The sequence below is a fragment of the Tachyglossus aculeatus genome, chromosome 26 (assembly GCF_015852505.1).
Source record: "Tachyglossus aculeatus isolate mTacAcu1 chromosome 26, mTacAcu1.pri, whole genome shotgun sequence".
Classification (NCBI taxonomy): domain Eukaryota; kingdom Metazoa; phylum Chordata; class Mammalia; order Monotremata; family Tachyglossidae; genus Tachyglossus; species Tachyglossus aculeatus.
This window is the reverse complement of record NC_052091.1, coordinates 12,051,941-12,067,669: the sequence shown is the minus strand read 5'-3', so window position 1 is coordinate 12,067,669 and position 15,729 is coordinate 12,051,941. Positions and strand designations below refer to the sequence as shown.

At 45.1% G+C, this 15,729-nt stretch overlaps 1 protein-coding gene across 3 annotated transcripts in view; it reads left to right on the top strand.

Annotated features, from left to right (window-relative positions):
• Positions 1-15,729, top strand: part of CIB2 (calcium and integrin binding family member 2) — a 46,209-nt gene that overhangs the window by 12,739 nt on the left and 17,741 nt on the right. For 2 of the 3 annotated variants that reach the window (XM_038767187.1, XM_038767188.1), the window contains exon 3: positions 14,119-14,230. In XM_038767187.1, coding sequence (XP_038623115.1) covers positions 14,119-14,230 — 112 coding nt within the window. Of the gene's footprint in view, positions 1-1,110; positions 1,181-14,118; positions 14,231-15,729 lie in introns of those variants that run through there. The other variant, XM_038767189.1, reaches the window with a different exon arrangement.

The following is a 15,729-nucleotide window of genomic DNA, read 5'->3' as shown; positions in this document are numbered from 1 at the left end:
GTGGACGGACCTGGGTTCTAATCCTAGCTCTGCCACTTATCTGCTGTGTGACCTTGGGCAAGTTGCTTCACTTCTCTGTGCCTCAATTATCTCATCTGTAAAATGGGGATTAAGACCCTGAGCCCCATGTGGCACTGCAAGTGACGCTCAGACAGGCCTATCCCCGGGTGGAACCCTGGCCCTCAGGTGCATTCAAAGTGTCGATGATCAATGCGTCCTGCAGTTCGCATCAATTCTCACAGCTGTCTGCATTCTTCATCGACTCACAAGCCTAGCGATCCAGCAACAGGGACAATGTCCAATCCGATTTGCTTGTATCCACCCCAGCGCTTAGTACAGTGCCTGGCATATAGTAAGTGCTTAAGAACCATAGTTATTATTATTATTATTACAGCTTTGTCAGGTTGGGCATAGTCCGTGTCCCATATGTGGCTCACAGATTTAATCCTTGTTTTACAGATGCGGTAACTGAGTCACAGAGAAGTTAAGTAACTTGCCCAAGGTAACACAGCAGGCAAGTGGCTGAACTGGGATTAGAATCCAGGTCCTCCAACTCCCAGGCCTGGGCTCTTTCCTCTAGGTCATGCTGCTTCTCATAGGAGGCGGAGGTGGATGGACATCCACCAACTGGAGTTTCTTGAGGAGTAGGGAGACATGTCCTGAACGTTTTTGTAGGGAAATGTTCCAGTCAGCAGTCTGAAGTATGGACAGGAGTTGGGAAAGACAAGAGGCTGGGAGGACAGCAAGGAGGCTGATACAGTAATCAAGGTGGGATAGGCTAAGTGATTGCATTCACACGGTAGCAGTTTGGATGGAGAGGAAAGGGCAGATTTTAGCGATGTTTTGAAGGCGGAACGGACAGGCACCGAGCAACAGAAATCTACAGGACAGTAGTAGCATTTTGCCATTTTTCTTTAAATTTTATACATCCTCATGTATTTCAGACTTGGCCTAATTTCTTTGGGTTCCGGGTTCACCAGTTTACTAGGATAGTGATGTCATTAAAGTCCTTCTCTAGATGAGAAGGGGCTGGTTTTAATTTATCTGGAGATGTTTTGCAGGTGAAAGTGAAGAAGGTGTATCAGATGAAATCTAGGAAATAAGAATCTATTAAAGTTGAAAGCAGTGATCCCTTCCCGTCAACTTTATCGCAAGATGTCAAGCACTGGCACTACATTAGGTATTGTGACATTGTTTTCTGAGGAGGAGAAATGCAGAAAACAGGCTGGAGGGGATATAGTATTTCAGGGAAATGACATCCTCTGAGAACACTTGTCATCTCTCTCTCTCTCTCCTCCAACCTGGGAGTGTTTCCAGTTTTGGCAGGATAAGGAGCCCTCTCAGTTTTCCCTTTACAATATGCAGACTGCTCTGGGGCATGGGCAAAATGGAGAGGTGATGGCTGGAGCTGAAAGGCAGAACTCCTGGGTTCGGAGAGAGACCTTTCTTCCCAGTCCTTTTACAGAAAGAGTGGAATTCCTAGTTAGACTCCTTGCCCAGGGTATCTTTTTCTGGTTGAAATGGGATAAATGACCCATTAGATTTTGTCCCACAAAATTCCAGTTGATTTAATAGCATGTTTATTAAAGATGTTGAATTGATGTTGTCCCTCAGAGTTCAGATTTGGGTTCCCTTCTATTCTCCATCTACATCCACGCCCTGGGAAAACTCATTCGCTCCCTTGGCTTCAACTACTACCTCTTTGTGGGTGATTCTCAAATTTACATCTCCAGCCCTGATCTCTCTCACTCTCTGAAGTCTCTCATTTCCTCCAGCCTTCAAGACATCTCTCCTTGGATGTCCTGGCATCACCTCAAACTTAACATGTCCAAAACAGAACTCCTTAACTTCCCATCCAAACCCTGTCCTTTCCCTGACTTTCCCATCACTGTGGACAGTACCACCATCCTTCCTGTCTCACAAGCTTGTAACCTTGACCACTCGCTCTCGTTCAACTCACATATTCAGTCTGTCGCTAAATCCTGTCAGTTCAACCTCCACAACATGGCTAAAATCCATCCCTTCCTTTCCATCCAAACTGCTACCACGTTAATCCAAGCATTAATCCTATCCCACCTTGATTACTGTGTCAGCCTCCTTACTGACATCCCAGCCTCCTATCTCTCCCCACTCCAGTCTATACTTCACTCTGCTACCCAGATAATTTTTGTGCAAAAACATTCAGTCCAAGTTTCCCCGCTCCTCAAGAACCTCTAGTTGTTTGCCTATGTACTTCTGCATCAGACAGAAGCTCCTTACAGCACTCAATCACCTTGCCTCCTCCTACCTCACCTCTCTACTCTTCTACTACAACCCAGCCTATACACTTCACTTCTCAAATGCCAGTCTACTCATTGTGCCTTCATCTAGCCCATCTTGCTGCCAACTTCTTGCCCACATTCTGCCTCTGGTCTGGGACGCCCGCCTGCTTCACTTATGACAGACAATAACTCTCTCCCCGTTCAGAGCTTAATTGAGGGCATATCTCCTTCAACAGGCCTTCCCTGACTAAGCCCTCCTTTCCTCTTCTCCCACTCCCTTCTGCGTTGCCCTGACTTGCTCCTCTTATTCACTGCCCCTCCCATCCCCACAGCACTTATATACACATCTGTTATGTATTTATATTAAGGTCTCTCTCCCCCCTCTAGACTGTAAGCTCACTGTGGGCAGGTAATGTGTCTGTTATATTGTTGTATTACTCTGCATACAGTAAGTGCTCAATAAATATGATTGAGTGGTGCTTTCAGTAGTTGAGATTGAAAAGTAGACTCCAATCCCAGTGCTGACTTGCAAGCATTGGACAGGGGGTATATGGTAGTGTTTCTTGTAGGCGGTGCATGCCACCTCAGCAAATGAGCTGTTTCCTGAACTTCACAATCATCCTTTTTTTTTTTTTTCATACATTATACATTTCTTCCAGTGATGGATCCTGGGGTGCTGGGCCAGCTTGAATTCTTCAGTCCTTTCCAATATAGATGGGCTCAGCAACCTCGAGTCATGGGCAATATAGATGGGCCCCACAAAACTCCCAATCTACCAAATCTTGGGCACAGGAAGCAGCGTGGTCTAGTGGATAGAGAATGGGCCTGGGAGTTGGCAGGATCTAGATTCTAATTCCCACTCCGCCACTTGTCTGCTGTGTGACCTTGGGCAAGTCACTTCACTTCTCTATGCCTCAGTTACCTCAGTAAAATGGGGAATAAGACTGTGAGGCCCACATGGGACATGAACTGTGTCCAACCTGATTATCTTGAATCTACCCCAGCACTCAGTACAGTGTGAGGCACATAATAAGCACTTAACAAATGCCATGAGGAAAAAAAAAGACATTATGGCCTTACTCTTAGCCTCTTGAAGGGGAAGGTCTTTGTTCTCTTCACTGGACCATATTGCCTCCTTAGACTTTAGGGAGTAATTCCAAGTGGTTCCCCTCTCTTCTCTTTGCTGTTGTGCAGCCCCTCTGATCTGGTCCCAGCATAGTTGAAGAAGGTTTTGGCCAAAAGCAGCCTGGTTGTTTGATAACAGCCCCTGACAACCCAGGACCATTGTCTTTTTCATTATGCTGTGTCATGAGATGGAATCATGTCTGTCAAGTCTGTTGTATGGTATTCTCTCAACGCTTAGTCCAGTGCTGTGCACACAGTAAGTGTTCAATAAATACCACTTATTAATTGATTGCTGCCTAACACATTGCCTTCAAGCACCTCTTCTTCTCCACTCCTCTCAGGGAGAGGAGAGAAGACTGGGTTATTTTTCCCCCAAATATATCTTGAGACTCAGAACTAAGGTTGTGCTCAGGAGATTTTTTTTTTCTCTCAAGATCCTTCACCCAGGCAATTGCACAAGTTCCATTTTAGTGTGCAATATTAAGTGTTTAAATGTTGTTATAATGGATTAGTTTGTGTTTATGAAGCGGATTAAGGATGTAAAGTTTTATTTAAGTAGACATTCTGCATTATGTTTCCTAGCTAAGTAGAGTACGAGTCACAGTTTGGGGTATTATTCTTTGGCAGTTGATTCCATAAATGCTGTATAATTTGAAACAAATCGGTGTGTTTTGTTTTTTTTTTTTTAAAGTCCCAGCTGGAATTGAGGAGGCATAATTAGCTAAGTGTTCAACTTTGGTGTGACATTACAGCTTGGGCAGAGACCAATATTCTCCTGTTGATGGGAAAGGAAAGTGTTTGATGCAGCTGTGGGCCGTGCCGTATCCAGGGCTGTGGGGTGAATGGGATTAGGAAACTGGGAAGTAGATTTTCTACAGGGAAGTGGTGTAGGGAAAATAGTACTTTAGTGATGTTCCTTGTTGTCAGGGTGCTTATGCAGATACAGAACCAACAGATGGCTGAATTGGTGACAAATGATTCTATAATTGAAGTGTACTCTTTCTGCCGGTCAGGTCATATTGAATGGAATCACACTGCGTGATTCCAGTTGGGTTAGGCTGCCATGAAAGCGTAATAGTTCTTGAGCCTTTTAGAAATAACAGGGTTATAATTGCAAGGGAGCCGTGTTTTCAGTAATACCTTGATAAAAGGACCTGGGTTCTAAGCCTGATCCAGTCACTTGCCTGCTGGGTGACCTCGGGCAGGTCACTTACCTTCTCTGTGCCTCAGTTTCCTCCTTTGTAAAATGGGAATTAGATACCTGCTTGCTCCTTCCCATTAGACTCTGACCCTCTCATGGGGTAGTGACTGGGCCTGATCTGATTGTATTGTGTCTATTCCAGTTCTTAGTAGCACTGGAAGCAGCATGGTCTAGTGGAAAGAGCATGGGAGTCAAAGGATATGGATTCTAATCCTGGCTCTGCCATGTCAGCTGTGTGACCTTGAGCAAGTCACTTCGCTTCTGTGTGCCTCAGTTACCTCATCTGTAAAATGAGAATTAATACAGTGAGCCCCATGTGGGACTGGGACTGAGTTCAACCTGATTTCCTTGTATCTACCCCAGCGCTTAGAACAGTGTTTGGCACATAATAAGGACTTAACAAACACCAAAATTATTATTAATTATTATTAGTAGTACAGTGCTTGGCTTATAATCAAGCACTTAACAAATACCTCAATAATAATAGAATTATTATTGATATATGCAATATTATAAATACTTTTGAGTGTGTGTGTGTGTGTGTGTGTGTGTCTCTTATGGTAGGAAATATTTTGACTGTAAGCGCATTTTGGATAGGGAATGTGTCTGTTGTTGTACTCTCCCAAGTGCTTAGTACAGTGCTTTGCATATAGTAAGCACTCAGTAATGATGATGATGATGATGATGGTATTAAGCGCTTCCTATGTGCCAAGCACTGGGGGAGATACAAGGTTATCAGGTTGTCCCAGGTGGGACTCACAGTCTTAATCCCCATTTTTACAGATGAGGTAACTGAGGCATGGTTAGAAGTTAAGTGACTTGCCCAAAGTCACACAGCTGACAAGTGTCAGAGCCAGGATTAGAACCCACGACCTCTGACTCCCAAACCCGTGCTCTTTCCACTAAGCCATGCTGCTTCTCTGTGAATGAGTTCCCCCTTAAACTGGGGAAAAAAAAATCACTCCTTTACAGTGCTAGCAGAGACAACCTCAGAGAAGGGGGCATCAAAGTGAAACTGAGAGTTGGGTCAGTGTCCATATATTCCAGATGGACTTTTCTTTCCGGTCCCTCTCGTCCAGGGACTTTTTCTGTCCCTCATGAGTCTGCCTGAGAGCTGAGACGATGCTGACCTCGCTGCTCCAGGGTCCGGTTTCCCCCCAACATGAGGTGGCCCGTTGCCCTGAGGTGTCTCATCCGAACCGGGAGCCCCAGGCTCCATCACGTTCCATCAAGGTAGCCCATGTGCTAGGACGTTCTTTCCGAGACTGTTCTGTATTTGGTAAATCAAATTTTCTGGCAGACAAGTTTTGATTCCGGTAATAACGTTTTTCCGCCAGCCTCTCCGTCTGCTTCCATTTCTCCCTATAGACAGGGATAATGAGTTGGCCAGGGCCCAGCTGGAGAAGTATAGGTGTTCAGCCTGCCCAGCCTTCTACTGCTGATTATAGAGAATGAAAGGAGGAGAAAAGAAGGCTGCGGAATCATAGAGCTATGATAACAGGCCCAAAGCCAGAGATATGCTTAGTTAGAGAAGATGGGGGGCAGCCCGGGAGACCCCTGAACCTCAATCTCTCCTGGAGGGCCAGATTCCATTCAGATCCTCTCTTGTAGCTGTGCTGACCTCTGCATCTCCTTTCCAGGACACTTGCTTCAAAGGGTTCACCCTGGTTGCCTTCCTTGGCTCCTCTTTTCTCTTTACTTCCTACTGTCATTGCCAACGTAACTTGTGTGCCGAAGCTGAGATGCTCCCTTTTAAAAAAAAAATGGTATTTGTTAAGCACTTACTGTGTGCCAGGCACTGTACTAAGCGCTGAGGTTAGTACAAGCTAATCAGGTTCCCGTCATTCTATCCAAGGCTGAATTTCGGTAGGAGCAAGAGAGCAAAGTGTAAAGCCACCCCCGACCAGCGTAATGGCGAATAGGATCTGTTAGAAGAAGCAGCATGGCTCAGTGGAAAGAGCCCAGGCTTGGGAGTCAGAGGTCTTGGGTTCTAATCCCATCTCTGCCACTTTGGGCAAGTCACTTAACTTCTCTGTGCCTCAGTTACCTCATCTGTAAAATGGGGGTTAAGACTGTGAGACCCACATGGGACAACCTGATCACCTTGTATCCCCCCCAGTGCTTAGAACAGTGCTTGGCACATAGTAAGCACTTAACAAATACTGTCATCATCATTATTATTATTTGAACTCTGTTATCCTTATTAAAAGTAACTGTCTACACCAAGCTCCCTCCCCTTCTACCATCTCTTGGCCATTTTCTGCATGGCCCAGTTGATAGATACCGGGCCTGGGAGTTAGAAGGACCTGGGTTCTAATTCCGGCTTCCACCACCTTTCTGCTGTGTGACCTTCTCTGTGTCTGTTCACTCAACTGTAAAATGGGGATTAAGACCATGAGCCCCATGTGGGACAGGGACTGTGCCCAACCTGATTAGCTTATATCTATCCCAGCGCTTAGTACAATGCCTGACACATAGTAAGCACTTAGCAAATACTATAAAAAATAATTATACTTAAGTTCTTACTATGTGCCAAGCACCGTACTGAGTAAATAAGGGTAGATAACAAAATAATCAGGTTGGGCACAGTCCTTGTCCCATGTGGGGCTGACAGACTAACTAAAGAAATACTGTGTCTCCTGTCTTGTTCACTCGATGCAGCCTGAACCCAGTGTGAAATTGCAGCTTTTCAGAACAAAGGAGCATCACTGAGTTAAAGGGATTTTTGCCCTTGGACCAAAATTCTTTAGTCATAATTGCAACAGACACGGTGGCGGCCAAACGTAGCCGGAGACCATGGCGCAGCCTGGAAGTTTTGCAGTCAAGCATAAAAAAATGCCTATGCCTGGTTAGAAATTTTTTTTGTTTGTTTTTTTTTGCAGAGGACTGCAGCAGTGCCGTGGTTTGGAGTTGATGGTATTTTGCCTTTTTTTTTTAAATGGTATTTGTTAAGCACTTAGTGTCAGGCACTGTACTCAGCACTGGGTAGATACAAGCTAATCAGGTTGGACACGGTCTTTGTACCACATGGGACTCTGAGTGTTAATTCCCATTTTTCAGATGAGGGACCGGAGACCCAGAGAAGTGAAGTTACTTGCCCAAGGTCATACAAGTGGCAGAACCAGGGTTGGAACCCAGGTCCTCTGAATCCCAGGCCTGTGCTCTATCCACTAGGCCTGGAGTTCCTGTGTCTCTCAAAGGAGATTCAAGTTGGCCATCTGACAAAGTTGGGTGTTTGGGGCAAAGAGTCCTCTGTCAAGGCCCTACTGAGAGCTCACCTCCTCCAGGAGGCCTTCCCAGACTGAGCCCCTTCCTTCCTCTCCCCCTCATCCCCCTCTCCATCCCCCCCATCTTACCTCCTTCCCTTCCCCACAGCACCTGTATATATGTATATATGTTTGTACATATTTGTTACTCTATTTATTTATTTATTTTACTTGTACATATCTTTTCTATTTATTTTATTTTGTTAGTATGTTTGGTTTTGTTCTCTGTCTCCCCCTTTTAGACTGTGAGCCCACTGTTGGGTAGGGACTGTCTCTATATGTTGCCAACTTGTACTTCCCAAGCGCTTAGTACAGTGCTCTGCACACAGTAAGCGCTCAATAAATACGATTGATGATGATGATGATGGCATTCCCCACTGCCCCAGATTGCCCCCACCGCCACTCCAGCAACATGGTTGTACTGTAGCTTGTAGATGGCACCTCCCTGTAAACCCCCACTCAAACTTCTGTTCTCCCCCAGCCCCACCACTCCCATCCCGCTCTCCCTTAAACTGGAACGGGAAGACAGTAGGACAGAGCCGCCGATTTGAAAGATCCTGTTGGGCAGGATTACATTTCAACCATCCCCAACACGTGAAAATCTTTTTTAAGAAGCCTTCAGAGAAGGATGTAACGTATGTGTCTGTTTATTGTTGTGTTCTCCCAAGTGCTTAGTACCATGGTCTGCACACAGTAAGTGCTCAATAAGTGTGATTGAATGAATAAACTCCACTGGTTTCCCTTCCACCAGACCAGTGTTTATCAGCTCTTCCAGTCAGTCATTCAGTCAGTCAGTGTTATCTATTGAGCACTTGGTGTGCGCAGAGCACTGACCCAAGCACTTAAAAAAGTGCAATTCAACAGAGTTGTATCAATCAATCGATGGCATTTATTGAGCACTTACTGTGTGTAGAGCACTGTACTAACTACTTAGGAGAGTACAGTGCAACAGAGTTGGCAGAAATGTTGCCTGCCCACAACAAGCTTACAGTCGGGGAGAACAGTCTAATCCTAATATGGTACGATTTCTGTATTGACTGTTTCCAACCCAATTTGCTTGTATTCACCCCAGCAGTTAGTACAGTCAGTGCCTAGCACAGGTTAAGTGCTTAACAAGTACCACTATTATTATTATTGTAGTTCCTTCTAGGAAATATAACTTTATGTGAATCTCAATCCTTTGTGCCACTATACTAGCCCAGTTTTTAGTCTGTTTGTTTGCCTACAGGGTTCCTTTTATTTGTAGTGTAGCTAAATACCCTGCAGAAGTGTGTAAGACTCTAGGCAATTACTAGATTCCATGTGGGTCCCTAGGGGCAAAGCAGATGGAAAGCTACAGCTATCTGTGCCTTTGCCTTGGAAGGGAGTGGGGTGAGGAAAAGAGAGGAGGGAATCTATCTTCTAGGAACCAATCAGCTCTCCTCTCCTAAAGTCTTAATAAGAATGGTAGGAAAAATACCTTACGGTGAATGTATCTGACCTTTTTCTTAAGTTTCAAGCCTGTCAAATAATAACAGTCATCATAATAATAAAAATAATGATTTTTTTTGTGAAGCACTTACTATTTCCCAAGCATCCTACTAAGCACTGGGGTAGATAAAAGATAATCAGGTCCCACATGGGGCTTAAAGTCATAGGAGGAGGGAGAACAGGTATTGAATCCCCTTTTTGTAGATGAGGGAACTAAGACACAGAGAAGTTTAGTGACTTGACCAAGGACCCACAACAGCTAAAGTGCAGAGCCGGAATTAGAATCCAGGTCCTCTGGTTCCCTCCCAGGCTTGTGCTCTTTCCATTAGGCCACCCTGCTTCACAGAAAGCGGAACTTCCACTTGATCTGTTTTGTGCACTTCAGGTATCAGCCCATCAATCGGTAGTATTTATTGAGCCCCCAGTTTGTGCAGAGCTCTGTATTAAGCACTTGGGAGAGTACAATAGAATTAATAGCCACAATCCCGGTAGGAAGTGTACGGTGTAGGTGGTGAAACAGATGATGAAATAATTTAATAATAACAATAATAATAATAATTGTGGTATTTTTTAAGCACTTACTATGTACCAGGCACTATACTAAGCACTGGGGTGGGTACAAGCAAATTGTGGGGACCAAGTTCCTGTCCCATATGGGGTTCACAGTTTCAATTCTCATTTTACAGACGAGGTGACTGAGGTACAGAGAAGTGAAGTGACTTGCCCAAGGTCACCCAGCAGACAAGTGGAGGAGCTGGGATTAAAACCCACGACCCAGGCCCGTGCTCTATCCACTACACACTCTCCTTCTTAACTTCCCTTTGCCTCAGTTACCTCATCTGTAAAATGGGGATTAAGATTGTGAGCACCATGTGGGACAGGGACTGTGTCCAACTTCATTACTTCGTATGTACCCCAGCACTTAGAACAGTGTTTGGCACATAATAAGCACTTAACAAACACTGCAGTTGTCATTATTAGTGCTATCGATTGAGTGCCCACTGAGAGAAATGCACTGTACTAGTAACGGTAGTAATAAAATTTATTAAGGATGCTCAATGTGCAGTGCAATGTGCAACGCTGGGAAAAAGTACACAGACTAAAAATAGACACAATCCCTGGCCCTCAGAGGGCTGACAGTCTAAGAGGAAAGTTGGGCTCAGTGACACACAAAGGCATAGAAGAAAACAACCTAGAAAGACAAAGGCAAGAATAGCAAGAATATTAAGAACTTGTGAAAGCACGACAGAGAGATGAAGTACATACCCTGTCCAATAAGAGCTTACCTTTAATGAGGGAGACAGTAATAAAATTGCAAACTGCAGTCGGAATAAATATCATTCTTATGAATTCGCATGTAGAGAAGCAGTATGGCCTAATAATAATAGTGATTATTATTATGGTATTTGTTAAATGCTTACTATGTGCCAAGCACTGTTCTAAGCGCTGGGGTAGATGTAGGGTAATCAGGATGTCCCAAGGTGGGGCTCACACTTTTAATCCCCATTTTCCAGATGAGGTAACTGAGGCACAGAGAAGTTAAGTAACTTGCCCAAGGTCACGTAGCAGACAAGTGGCAGAGTTGGGATTAGAACCCCCATCCTCTGCCTCCCAAGCCTGTGCTCTTTCCACTAAGCCACACTGCTTCTCTAGTAGAAGAAGCATAGGCCTGAAAGTCAGAGGTTCAAATCTCTGCTCTGCCTCCTGCCTGCTTTGTGACCTTGGGAAAGTCACTTATCTTTTCTATGCCTCATTTTCCTCACCTGTAAAATGGGGATTCAATGTCTTTTCTCCCTCGAACTTGACCGCGGACCCCATGTGGGACAAGGACTGCGTCCAAACTGCATATACTCTGCATCTATTGCAGCACTCAAAAACAGCACTTGGCTAATAGTGTTTAACAAATGCTACAGTTGTTATGTAAATACAAGTGCTGAGGATGGGCATAAATAAATGCATTAGTGTTAGAGATGGTGGGTTGATCCAACTTGGAGGGTTGGGAATTAATATCTGGGAAGGCTTGCTGGAAGAGGTGGCTTCCTGGATGATGAGAATCAGGCCCGTGGAAGGGAGAATGACTTGCCCTGGATTTCACAGCATGTCGAAGGCCAAATCAGACACCCAGCTCAGTGCAGTCCCTCTTCCCGGTGCCCATGAGCTCCTGCAGTGCCAGGATAGGTGAATTCTTCCTGGAGAATTCTTCCTGGGGAATTCTTCCTGGGGAATTCTTCCTGGAGCAGAGTGACAAAGTTTGGAAGTCATTAGTCTTCCAGGTGGAGAACCAGCATGGCCTGGGAGGCCTGGGATTCAGAAGGACCTGGGTTCTATTCCCGGTTCAGCCACTTATCTGCTCTGTGACCTTGGAAAAGTCACTTCACTTCTCCGTGCCTCAGTTACCTCATCTGTAAAATGGAGATTAAGATTGTGAGTCCCATGTGGGACAGGGGCTGTGTCCAACCTTATTAGCTTATATCTGTCCCAGCAATTAGTTCAGTGCCTGGAACATAGAAAGGGCCTAACAAATACCATTTAAAAAAAAGTCTTAGCAAGAGCCTAATCATAAAGGCAGTAAAAAAGGCTGATTACTCTTTGATTCCTCCCTAAAGCATTTTTTTAATTTTATTTTAAACATACCTTGGTGGTAATGTGGTAAAGCGTACCGTCTTTGTAATCATCAAATGAGTGAGGAAACCAAATTACTGGAAAGGAGAGAATTCGCCCTCCTAAACATTCTGTAATCTGACCCATGAGCCAAGAACGGTCTTGATCTCGGAGACCCATTGTTCCAACCATCTGTGCAGGTTTTGTAGACTAACCCTCAGTTTAATTACAGGCCGGCAGATTCTATCTACTCGTGCCAGAGTTAGTGCAGTGGAGCGGACACATTTCTGTAGCTATTAAATAAGGTATCGATGCATGACGGGATGGTGACATGGAGGAGAGTTACACATCAAAGTAGAGCGTGGATTTGCAAAGACTTTTCGCTCACTGACCAGTCGCCGTTGGTGATACAGAACAATTGCACATGTGCTACAGTCCACTGAAGATTGGACCCGTATACCATGCTACTTCTCCTGTTTCTCCCCTGCTAGGCTATAAGGTCCTTGAGGGCCAGAATTGTATCATGTCCTTTTTATTCTCTCAATACCTGAATGCCCAGGGTGGAGAAAGGGAGAGACAGGAAGGGGCAGTGGGGAGCGGGGAGGAGAGGTGAGGAGAGGAGAGAGAGAGAGAAAAGGAGATAGGGGAGGCTGGAAATAATTGGAAAGGCTGTTTACAAAATGAGATCATTTTTCACTTGCAACCAGTTAGGGTTGGTACCCCACAAAATAGCTATTTATCTGGTATAATATCCCCTCTGTGAATTGCTGGGTATAAACTTATATTTTGTGAGGGATGGGTATTACTGCATCAGCTTCCCACTGATTTCCCTGCCTTCAGTCTCTTCCCAGAGCATTTCTCCAAAGTGTTGAATTGCCCACTACTCCTCTCTCCTCCAAAGCCTCCAATGGTTACCCATTCCTTTCTGCATTGAGCAAAAACTCCTGACCATTGACTTGAAGCCATTCAATCAGCATTCCTTCTTACTGATCCACTCTCTTCTACTGCTCCCCAGATCACAGTCTTCATTCCTCTCAAGCTCACCTACTCACTCTGCTTTGTCCTCTGTCATCTTTCCCACCAGCAGTCTCTTGCTTGCATCCTCCCCGCTTCCTGAAAGTCCCTCCCAGTTCATATCTAACAGACCACAGGTTTCCCCATCTTCAAAGCCCTTCTTGGATCACACCTCCTCTTGGAGGCCTTCCGCATGAATCTCTCATCTCCCCCCTTTACATCCCTCAGTTGCTATTAGCCCTTACTGCATAAGCATTTAATTTCCCAACACACTGTAGTACTTCTGTACATATTTTATATACTTTATTACTTCCCTTATATATCATTTTTAAGAGCGTTTCTAATAATAATCACTGTGGTATTGGTTAAGCACTTACTATGTGCCAAGCACTGTATTAAGCACTGGGTGGATACAAGCAAATCAGGTTGGACACAGTCCCTGTCCCACTTGGGACTCACAGTCTCAATGCCCATTGAATAGATGAGGTAACTGAGGCCCAGAGAAGGGAAGTGACTTGTCCATTGTCATCCAGCAGACAAGTGGCAGAGCTGGGATTAGAACCCATGACCTTCTGGCTCTCAGGCCTGTGCTCTATCCACTACGCCATGCTGCCTCTCCTAGTAAACGCATGGACGAGTACATCAGAATTAGTAGATATAATCCCCTGTCCTCAAGGAGTATATATGTATACTGTATATATATACATATGTACATATGTATGTATATATGTATGTATATATATATGTTTGTACATATTTATTACTCTATTTTACTTGTACATATCTATTCTATTTATTTTATTTTGTTAGTATGTTTGGTTTTGTTCTCTGTCTCCCCCTTCTAGACTGTGAGCCCACTGTTGGGTAGGGACCATCTCTATATGTTGCCAACTTGTACTTCCCAAGTGCTTAGTACAGTGTTCTGCAGACAGTAAGCTCTCAATAAATACGATTGATTGATTGATTGAGTTTGCATTCTACCAGTGGTCCTCAGGAGACACCAGAACTCCCAGAATTCCTGCCTCAGAAACTCTGCTAAGTGACATGGCATTAGGAAGGTTTGCCCGTGACACGGGCCGAGACAGTCCAACCGTGGGCCGGGGTGTAGTCCCCACAAAATGCCACCCTGTGGAATGGCGAGATAGTTATTTTCAGCAGCTGCCTTCTGTTTCCTTTGCAGGTTGCACGAGCGGTTCCACGAGCTGGCACCGAACCTGGTGCCGATGGACTATAGGAAGAACCCCATCGTCACAGTCCCGATGCAGCTTATAATAAACATGCCGGAGTTAAAGGTATTTTTCCAACTCCCTGAAAGCAGCACGGAAGGGCGCGTTGCCAATCTTACCGAGTCCTCAAATGTTGAACCATTCAATCAATCCGTGGTATTTATTGAGCACTTGCTATGTAGGAGAGTACAATATAACAGAATTGGTGGACGCATTCCCTGTCCATAATAATAATAATTCTGGTATTTAAGTGCTTGTGTGCTAGGCACTGTACTAAGCACTGGGGTGGATGCAAGCAAATTGGGTTGGACACAGTTCGTGTCCCACGTGGGGGCTCACAGTCTTAATCCCCATTTTACAGAAGAGGTAACTGAAGCACAGAGGAGTGAAATGACTTGCCCAAGGTCACTCAGCAGACAAGTGGCAGAGCCGGGATTAGAACCCAGGTTCTTCTAATTCCCAGGCCCCTGTTCTATTCACTAGGCCATGCTGCTTCTCGACAGTCCAGAGGAGTCTGCCCATTCCTCCTGCCCACCTCCACCCCCAGAAGAAAACCAGATTTTTTGTTACTGGCCTAGCCAGAACTCTTACTGTGATGTCCCGGGAGGCAGCCAGTCTTCCAATTTCGAGCGGGTCTGACCCATACGGGAACTGGATGCTTTCACATTCCATTTCTAAGATTTTGGCCACCCCACCACCCCCTGTCATGGCTTCTCAAGCCTAGTCCCGCAGCTCAGATGTCGTGCCAGACTTCACACTGATTCAGAGGGGAAACGCAAAAGTTTTGGAGCAAGTTGGGGGTTCAGAAGCTCTCCCCTCACCGAGAAACTCTGGGATTGGGCAAAATCCTCAGTCATCCAGAAAATGGCACCCGTGACATCATCACATCATGCTTTATGCCTGACAGAACTCCTAGGATGTCATGCACATTTCCTTGGAGAAATAGCATGGTACAGTGGATAGAGCCCTGGGCCTGGGAATCAATAGGTCATGGGTTCTAATTCCGGCTCCATCACTTGTCCATTGGGTGACCTGGGGCAAGTCACTTCACTTCTCTGGGCCTCAGTTATCTCATCTGTAAAATGGGGATCAAGACCATGAGCCTCATGCGGGACAGGGCTGGTGTCCAACACGATTTGCATGTATCCAGTCCAGTGTTTAGGACAGGGCCTGGCACATAGTAAGTGCTTAATAGTACCACAAATATTATTATTATTGTTATTATTATAGTCCTTCGGCCAACCCGCAGGCGGGCAAGTCTGCAAGGTTGCTTGCTTACATCGTAGACTGGATTCTTCTTTGCCCCTTCCTCAGACGCTTGTTCTGAGAAATCACAGTAAAAGCAACTCTAGAACCCTTTATTTAGAGTGCAAAAATGTGCCGTAATAATCAGCACTGTACTAAGCACTTGGGGGAGTACAGTAGTGTAGAGTTAGTAGGTGTGTTCCCTGCCCACAAGGAGCTATTTTATTTATTTTGTTAATATATTTTGTTTTGTTGTCTGTCTCCCCCTTCTAGACTGTGAGCCCGCTGTTGGGTAGGGACTGTCTCTGTATGTTGCCAAC